This window comes from Struthio camelus, chromosome 20, assembly GCF_040807025.1.
Source record: "Struthio camelus isolate bStrCam1 chromosome 20, bStrCam1.hap1, whole genome shotgun sequence".
Lineage (NCBI taxonomy): Eukaryota > Metazoa > Chordata > Aves > Struthioniformes > Struthionidae > Struthio > Struthio camelus.
The window spans coordinates 10,673,348-10,681,328 of record NC_090961.1 but is presented as its reverse complement, the minus strand read 5'-3'; the positions used below and the strand labels follow the sequence as shown (position 1 = coordinate 10,681,328).

General features: G+C 50.1%; 1 protein-coding gene across 1 annotated transcript; it reads left to right on the top strand.

The window, feature by feature from the left end:
- The first annotated feature begins 1,744 nt into the window (after positions 1 to 1,744).
- ATP6V1G1 (ATPase H+ transporting V1 subunit G1) lies at positions 1,745 to 6,047 on the top strand. Its single transcript, XM_068914981.1, has 3 exons — positions 1,745 to 1,930; positions 3,738 to 3,838; positions 5,280 to 6,047. Exons 1-3 carry the CDS (start codon positions 1,849 to 1,851, stop codon positions 5,451 to 5,453), a joined length of 357 nt encoding a protein of 118 aa, XP_068771082.1. The 5' UTR covers positions 1,745 to 1,848; the 3' UTR covers positions 5,454 to 6,047.
- The last annotated feature ends 1,934 nt before the right edge of the window (positions 6,048 to 7,981 follow it).

The window sequence follows — 7,981 nt, the reverse complement described above, 5'->3', positions numbered from 1 at the left end:
CAATTATAAGCAGGACATTTCTGGTGGCAGGAAAGGGCGTCATTATCTTCAAGACAGAAGCAGCGAGTCTGAAAATCACCGTCAGCCAGCAGGAAGATAACGCCCCACTGACCATTGTGACATTAGGAGAGAGACGCGTCTGTTTGCAATGGTTTGCTGCAAACCGATTTGAATGAGTTGCTTTGCCTTCAGAACGTTTGGCTGCGGGGATAATTTGTGGGTTCAGCTCCAAGGCTTTAATTAGCAGCACTTGAACATCTGCAAACAACGACCGCAGCTAATAAGAATGGTGAGCGGCTAGATGGAAATGGCAACAACGGGCTTCATTCGAAGGCTGCAGCAGTCATGATTTCATAGCTCTTCCACAGCCTCCCTGCAGTGAGAGGTGGCCAAGTGGCTCCTAAGAATTGGGGCGAGATGGGTGTCCACCCTGGGCAGAAAGCTGGCCCCAAAACCACTCTTTTGGAGTGGTACGGATATATCCAGACGCCCATGCGGGGTTTTCGGCAGGCTGGGATGGGAGAGGGACGATACTGCGGGCACCCAGGACACGGACTCCCACGTGGTGCTGAGACTGGGTGGTGTCCCAGCAGAAGTGGGCACGCGCGTACGTGTGCGTCTCAGCCACTGTTCCTGCTCTGCCATTACCCAGACTGCCAGTTTCCAGCCTTGGCTCAAAATGCAGATTTGCGATGAGGGCTCTTCTCCCCATCTTTATATCTTTTATTGAAGTGAATATCACGCTAGGCTGACAGGCCTGCTAAGCCCATTTAGCTAATCTCTGGGACCAGATGAAGGTCACCCTGCCGAATACTCATAATTCCTGTTTAGCTCTCTAAATACGCGCTTGATTCATTGTCTCATGTCCCTTCCATCACCGGGGATGGAAGAGGCGTCGCAGCAGACACTAATTCCTCCCTGCAGTGATGTGAGTCACTGTCACAGCTCCGACACCGCCGTGGTGGCAATAATTGTAATTTACACTCCGAAAGCGCCAGGAGGAACCGGTGTTCAGGACTTCAGCTTGCCGCCGGGACGCAACGGCCCAGCCTTAGGTTGGAACGGCTTCGAAGCGAACTAGGCGCGTTCAGAGCAGAGGGCCGCAGCCTCCCAGGAACCGTTAGAAAACAGACCCGGATGGGCACAAATTTGCGCTTCTGTGGAAGCGGGCTCCGGAGGGACGCGCCAGGTCCGCTGCCCTCGGCGGACACGGCTCCCTGCGGGGCCCGTTTTACGGCCGCCGGCCGCCTCCGCGCTGCCCCGCCGCCGCGAATGATTGAAGAGCGCCATCTACCCCAGCGCGGGAGGCGGCGGGCGGCTTGGCTGACGCTAAACCTACAGGAACCCTCCTCAGGGTTCGGCTTTTCATGGAGGAACACGGCATGCCACCCCATTTCCACCGCGTTCGGTCAGAAACCCTTCCCAGCGGGAACCGGGGGCCGAAACAGCGTCTCGCCGCGTCGACGCACCCCTGGCACCCCCACACTCCTCTTTGCACGGGGCTGTGTGGAAAAACCACCCGCGTTGTTGATTCCGCCACAAAAACGAACTATTTAGGGCAACGTTTTCAAAGGAAAAAAACCACCCGCGCGGGCTGAGGTAGCAGCTGAGGGGCGGTGCGTCGGCCTGGGCTTTGCTCGGGGCGGCCCTGCGACACCCGAGCCTCGCGGACGCCCGCACCCTCCTGACGAGGGGGCTCGGGCCGTTGCCGCGGCCGTTGGGCGCCGTTGGGCGCGGAGGGGCGGGCGGGGGCGGGGCGGCACCGACGCAGCACGTCCGTTACGGCGGCGGCGGCGGCGGGGGGAGGAGGAAGAGGAGGAGGAGGCGGCTGTTAGCGGAGGCGCCGCCATGGCCAGCCAGTCGCAGGGCATCCAGCAGCTGCTGCAGGCCGAGAAACGCGCCGCCGAGAAGGTGGCCGAGGCCCGCAAGCGTGAGTAGCGGGCGGCGCGGCCGCCCTCCGCCCCCTGTGGCGCCGGCCGGCTTGGGGGGGACCCGACGCGGCGGCGGCGGCGGCGGCTGCCCGGCCCCGCGGGGAGACGCGGCGCCCCTGAGGGCCGGCGGCTTGGAGCGGCCCCCTCGGGCCTGCTGCCTCCCGGCGTGGCCGTGCCCGGCTCCCCCCGGCGGCTGCGAGCGTGGCCCTGCTCGGCTGGCGGGGGAAGGAGGCTCAAGCGGTCGGCTGTTGTTGTTGTCGGCTTGGGGGAGATTTAGGGGTTGGGGTTTTTTTTGTTTTCCGGCTTAACAACGCTGCTGGAGTCGGAGCCGCCCCCTCCCGAGCCGGCTGCGCGAGCTGATCCCCGGCCCGAGCATCAGCAGGGCCTGGCGGAGGCGGCGGACAGGCCTCGCGGGGCCTGCCAGGCGGCCGGGCGCTGGCAGCTGCCCGCGGCGCGGTCCGTGCCTCCCGCCAGCTTGGGGCCGAGAGCGCGGACGGCCGGGAGCCGCAGAGAGGCGCGGCCCAAGCGCCGAGCTGTTAGGAGGGGCTCCCTCTGCCTTTCCGTGGGGGTTGCTAACGTTGGGCTCGTTATTTCAGCAGGGCTTGCTTCCCAGGGAGTCCCTGGGAAAGGGAGAGAGCCCGCAGCGAGCGCCTTGTTCAGGAAGCGTTAACTGTGTAGACGAAACCCTGTGTGCCTCGCTAGCTAGAGCGAGGCCAAAGGGGATGCTCTCAGCAGGGGGGAGTTCAGTGGTGGCTCTCCGCTCCGTGGGAGTTTAGTCGTGATTTGGTCGGCCAGAAACGTGTCTTCTGCGTGAAGGTGTGGAAAGCCAAGTTGAACGCTCCCTGGCAGCAGGGAGGCACCTTTGTATCAATAGCTGGAGAAGCCTGCACAAGTGTCAAGTGAGTTGGATGACTTCCCTCCCGCTGAAAAATTGCCCCAAAAGCGGGTCTGCTCCCTGATAGGAGTCCAACCTCAAGATGCTAACCTTCATGGCATCAGCGTTTTCTCTTGGGGGTATGCTTGTGCTTATCTGCACATTTTCCTACCTTTAAATTTTTTCCTGTTGATGAAAGCAGCATATTTCCATGTAGATGATCAGATATTTTATGGAGCAGAGGGCGCTGCTTCTTGAGGCTCAAAGTCAACTCAAAGTGGAGCCAGAATTTCTCTCAAAAGATCCTTGCCTGAACAAATCAGTTTGTTTGTTTGTTTTTTTAACTGCAGATGCTGTTATTTAATGAAGCTCTGCTATCTTGCAGTTCTAACCTCTTACAGCTTTGTGAGAAGTAGGTTGTTGCAGTTCACTGTAAGGATGATAACCTTGAAGGGGAGGATGTGGAGGAGTCAAGGAGGGGAAAGTTCGTACGCTAGCCAGTCCTTCTTTGATGGCAAAACTGTCTGGAGACAAAACTAAGGTTGCATGTTCTTTCTGTTGTGCTGTTTGGGATTACTCTCAGGGGTTGTATGCTTGCCTGAGTGAAGCCAGACCTATAGGTTGTTTAAGTGCTGCAGCCACTGAATTAGAGAACCTGTGCAGTTCTTGCAGATGGAAGTTCATTGCCTAGTGAGGTTGGTCACGGTTCAGTGGCACGCAGGCAGTCCAGTGCTCCTGACGCTGGTTAGCAATGAAAAGACGGAAGGGCTGGGAAGGTGTGCTGTGCTTTGCTGATGGCCTCCTACAGGATGAGGTGCTGAAGTAGCAAATGCTACAGTGATTGTTCTGCATCAGATAGCTGGAGCAGTGGGGGAAACATGCTCTCGATACCCTCTCTTCTTTATTTAACATGGCATGTTCTTCTGAAACAGGAAAGAATCGGAGACTGAAGCAGGCAAAAGAAGAAGCCCAGGCAGAGATTGAACAGTACCGCCTGCAGAGGGAGAAGGAGTTCAAAGCCAAGGAAGCAGCGGTTTGTTTTCTAGATAATTCACTGTTACCTACCCAGGCCCTTAGCCTTGCAGTTGGTGTTACTTGCCCTGAGAGCTTCCTGCAGGGTGGAACGCTTTGCAGGAGGTGTACTTCCCTTAACTGCCTTCCTCAAATGTACAGCCGCATGTCATGGAGAGATCAGTGGAGATAAATCAGGACATTGTGTGTTGCATCTCAAAAGCCAGAAGTATTAACTGGCAAAGAATTAAGTTAATAGGCTCATGTATTGACTGGTGCCCTGGTGGGGGTCTCAGCCTGACAAAGCCTGCTGTATGTAGCAGTGTCAAATAAGACTGAGCTCGTTCTTCCTGTCACAAGCTAATTTCTACAATGCTAACTCAGTGGAAACCATTTGCCTTGCAGATGATGCCCTCTTGCCGAAGTAGTTTTAAGGCTTGTTCTGATCAGCAGTCTTGCTTGCTGTGTCTCAGGGGGTGTATTTTCCTTTTCTTCTGAGCAAGAGGAGGTATTCCCAAAAGGTGCAAAACTGAAGCCCTTTACCATCTGAGAACCGTAGCACAGGCAGAGTGTTTACGCATGCAGTGTGCCCCTGTCAGTTCCTGTGAAATCTTCGGAAAGTGACCTGGCACCTCTCCCCTCTGTCAGTCTTCCAGTCTGTGTAGTACCAGCTCCTCTGTTCTCCTGCATAATAGATTTCATGCCAGTAGGTCAAGATTAAATTTTTACAAGCACTTGTTAGCTTGATTCACTAGGCAGCATGGTATTGGGCAGTCTAGGCTAATAAAGTGGAGTCTACTAGTCTGTCAGTTGGTTCTAATTTATTTACCCTTCTCTGGAGAGAGAAACTTTGAATTTAACACCCAAGGTGCTAGTCTGTCTCTCAGCGTACTTTCTGTGCCTCTGTTTTTCCCCGCAGATAATGGGAACTTTCTCTCTCTGCCCTTGCTGTGCTCATCACATGTCCCACAGTCATGTGAAGAAGCCAGAGATTTTTGTTAAAGGAATTTTCATAAGGAATCTCGAAGAGCAGAAGTGATGGGATAATGTGAAGACTGTGCTTAAACTGAATCATGAGCGTTATTTTTTCTTAAGTTATTTACTGCAGTAAATCCCGCAGGTTCCTAGTTGTAGTTCCAACAACACTAGAACCTTGATTTCAGGCATTCTTGCTCTCCTTCCAGAAGCTCATGTTCTAAACCGATAGCTGATGAGTGAGAGAGGATAGAAAGGCATGAGCTGCAGCTGGTACATGAAATTGGGCATGATTAGTGGCAAATCTGAGAAGAGTACCCAACAGTAACTTTTTTCCCCCCCCCTTCTCTATGTGCAGTTCTTACCGCAGCAAAGAGTAATGGCTGAGATGCGCTGAGGCTGTACAGAATGACAGAATATGGAGCCAGTCATAGTATTTTTTTTGTCAAACTACTTGCCTGTGAACTTTTTTCTTTTGTTGCTTGTAGGCCCTTGGATCTCATGGCAGCTGCACCACTGAAGTTGAGAAGGAGACCCAGGAGAAGATGAGTGTAATCCAGCAGAACTTCCAGAAGAATCGTGAGGCAGTCCTCTCCCAGCTGCTGTCACTAGTGTGTGACATCAAACCTGAAATCCATGTGAATTACCGCATCAATGGGTAGTAGTGGAAGAATGGATAAGCATACTAGAAACGCTGGCAGTAACATCTGAGCTTCAGGTGGAATGTACAGCCCATAGCCATACCTTAGCTGTTCTTCTTGTAAAGGTGTTAAATTATTTCAATGAGTTGCAGGTTATCAATATCTTGTTGGAGTTCTGTTTGCCTCTTGACATAGATTCAGAGCTTATTCAAACATTAAATGGCCATGTCTCAGATCTGTGCTAACTTGTGAAATAAATATTCAAGTTGGCGCTCCCTTTTTTTTCCCTAGGTAGTATTCAGTAAGCAGCTTTCCTCTGAGAAGTGGAAAAGGGAGACAGAGGTTTGCCAGGTTTGAATGGAGAGCCTGCGTCAGTATTTGTTAGATCTGTGTTACTGTATTCTTGTAGACCAAAATGTATCTTTTGATGTGTGGTTAACCTTCATATAGGATTAAGCCTAGTAAGAAGAATTCTTCAGCTGTGTGGTACTGGCTGGTAATCTTCAGGTGCTTAAGTTTCTCTGTATTGAATATCCTCTGTATATTTTACTGTTAGCTTGAGTTACAAGTCTGGCGCTATGACACTTGAAAGTAAAACACTTATTTAACTCTAAAGTCTCTTCAGTCAGTCTTATTGTACCTGCTGCCTTGTTCCTGAGAGTGCTGAAAGGACTCACTGTGTTAGGTGAGAGTGTGGACTCTGAAGAGTGAATATAAAGTATTGATAAAAGAAAGAGTAAAAGATAAAGTAAATGTCTGAAGGTCACAGCAGGTAAGTTTAAAACCCGTTACACCTCTTGGCTCCAGCCTGATGCTTTACCTGCCAGATCATTCTGAAAACCTTCAGGAACAAATGCTCCTGTGACCATTAGGGGAAATAATGTTGCCAGTTCACTAGAATAGCTTGATAGTTAGGCACTCTGCAGTAATTATCCTTCCTTTCGTCAGGTATTGGTCACTGCTCTGTTAATGCCAAGGTCATGCTGTCTTTTGCAGCATCTTACTTCATACTATTCGTGGGTATAGCATGTTGTGGCTGTATTTGCCTCACTCGCTAGCTCCTTAATCAAAAATACACACAAGAACATCAAGAGGTTTCATGTTTGAGCAGGTTCTTCCTCTCCCCCTCCCACCCTTAGACAATTAAATGTAGCGTTGCTTTTTTTGTTGAGTTCAGCTTAAGGCTCTTCACAGAAGACAGACCTTCTTGATGAGCATGTAGCTGATCAGATCCAAGATTCATGCAGCTGAGAATCTAACCAAGAACCTTTATTGATGCTGTTCTGTAAACAGGATACCCTTTTTTTCTGCTGACCCTCAGTGCAGCATTGAAAAATCCCTCAGACCTGGAGGGTTCGGTTGTAGCTGGGAGGGAGGAAAACAGGATGGGTGAAAGGCATAACAAAGGAAAAACTATCTGTCCGCAGTCACATAGGGCAATGAAAGACTAGACTGTTATGGTGTCTCCTGTAGTAATATTTTTTGTTAGTGTGCTGTAGTTCTGAAAGGATCTCTTTTAAGAATTAAAACCATTAACCAGGCTGTAAAATTGAAACAAAAGCACCCTGCAAAGTAAAATGTGTCACGCTGGGAAAGAGCCAGGTCTATACAAGGAGAATAGGATCAAAGCAGTTTAATCAGTCTGGCCTAATGACTGGAAGGTGCTAGATGGCCTCATAAAAGGTTGCAACCATGCTAGTTCTTGTCTGTCCTCTGGAGATGAAACACTTCCCTGTTGAGAACAGGTGCTCAGGTTGATAACAAGTCCTCCTAGCTCCAGGCTGTAATTAGTAATTTCATCCAGTTTGCTTATCTGTAAAGAGGAACTACTACTCTGCTTTTTCAGAAAAAAGGTAGTGCTCTCTCTACTTTATCATACTGGTTCATAAATTTCCCTTTGTTAACAAGGACTCTTGTATCCTTACTCTCTAGAATAGGAAAAATTAAAAAACACAAACAAAAACCCCTTCTAGTGATGATTTCCTCTCTGGTTAAAAAGTAGTATGAAGATTTTCCCTTTAGAACAGGCAGGAAGTTTTAATGTATTGCAAGAATATCAATTTTCTTTTTTTTTTTTTTTAATCACTGTAATGTTTCCCTGAAAAATGTAGCTGCTGAGAATTACCTGACTGTGCAGCTTTACGTAGAAGCAAGGCTCTCCAGCAAGGTTGGCTTTGGTAGCAGAGTAGATGCATCATTTGAAATGAAGGTTCTTTTAATCTTGTGCTGAGGTGCTCTGGGGAAAGGAGGCCTATTACTCTCTGTGTACCTAAGCCAGACTGCACCAGAAAAATACTCTGCAGGGAACGATTTTCCACTGACAGAGGCATGGAGTTAGATGTAGTCTCTTGCCTTTGAGATCTGATTTATCCAGAAGTCAACTTTGATTAATCAAAGTATAACCCATCCCATCTGCTAATATAAATCTGTCTCCAAAGTCTTTGTGCTGCACTGCCCCTGCCAGATGTGCCTCCGCGTATGCAACACAAAACTTGTACCCCCAAAATGGCCAGAAGTTGCTTTGCAGACGTATGAGTATCTAATTATTT

Coding starts and splice junctions, on each gene's coding strand:
- ATP6V1G1 (XM_068914981.1), top strand. CDS start 1,849: ATGGCCAGCCAGTCGCAGGGCATCCAGCAGCTGCTGCAGGCCGAGAAA. Junction 1,931..3,737: donor GGTGGCCGAGGCCCGCAAGC/GTGAGTAGCGGG, acceptor CTTCTGAAACAG/GAAAGAATCGGAGACTGAAG. Junction 3,839..5,279: donor TCAAAGCCAAGGAAGCAGCG/GTTTGTTTTCTA, acceptor TGTTGCTTGTAG/GCCCTTGGATCTCATGGCAG.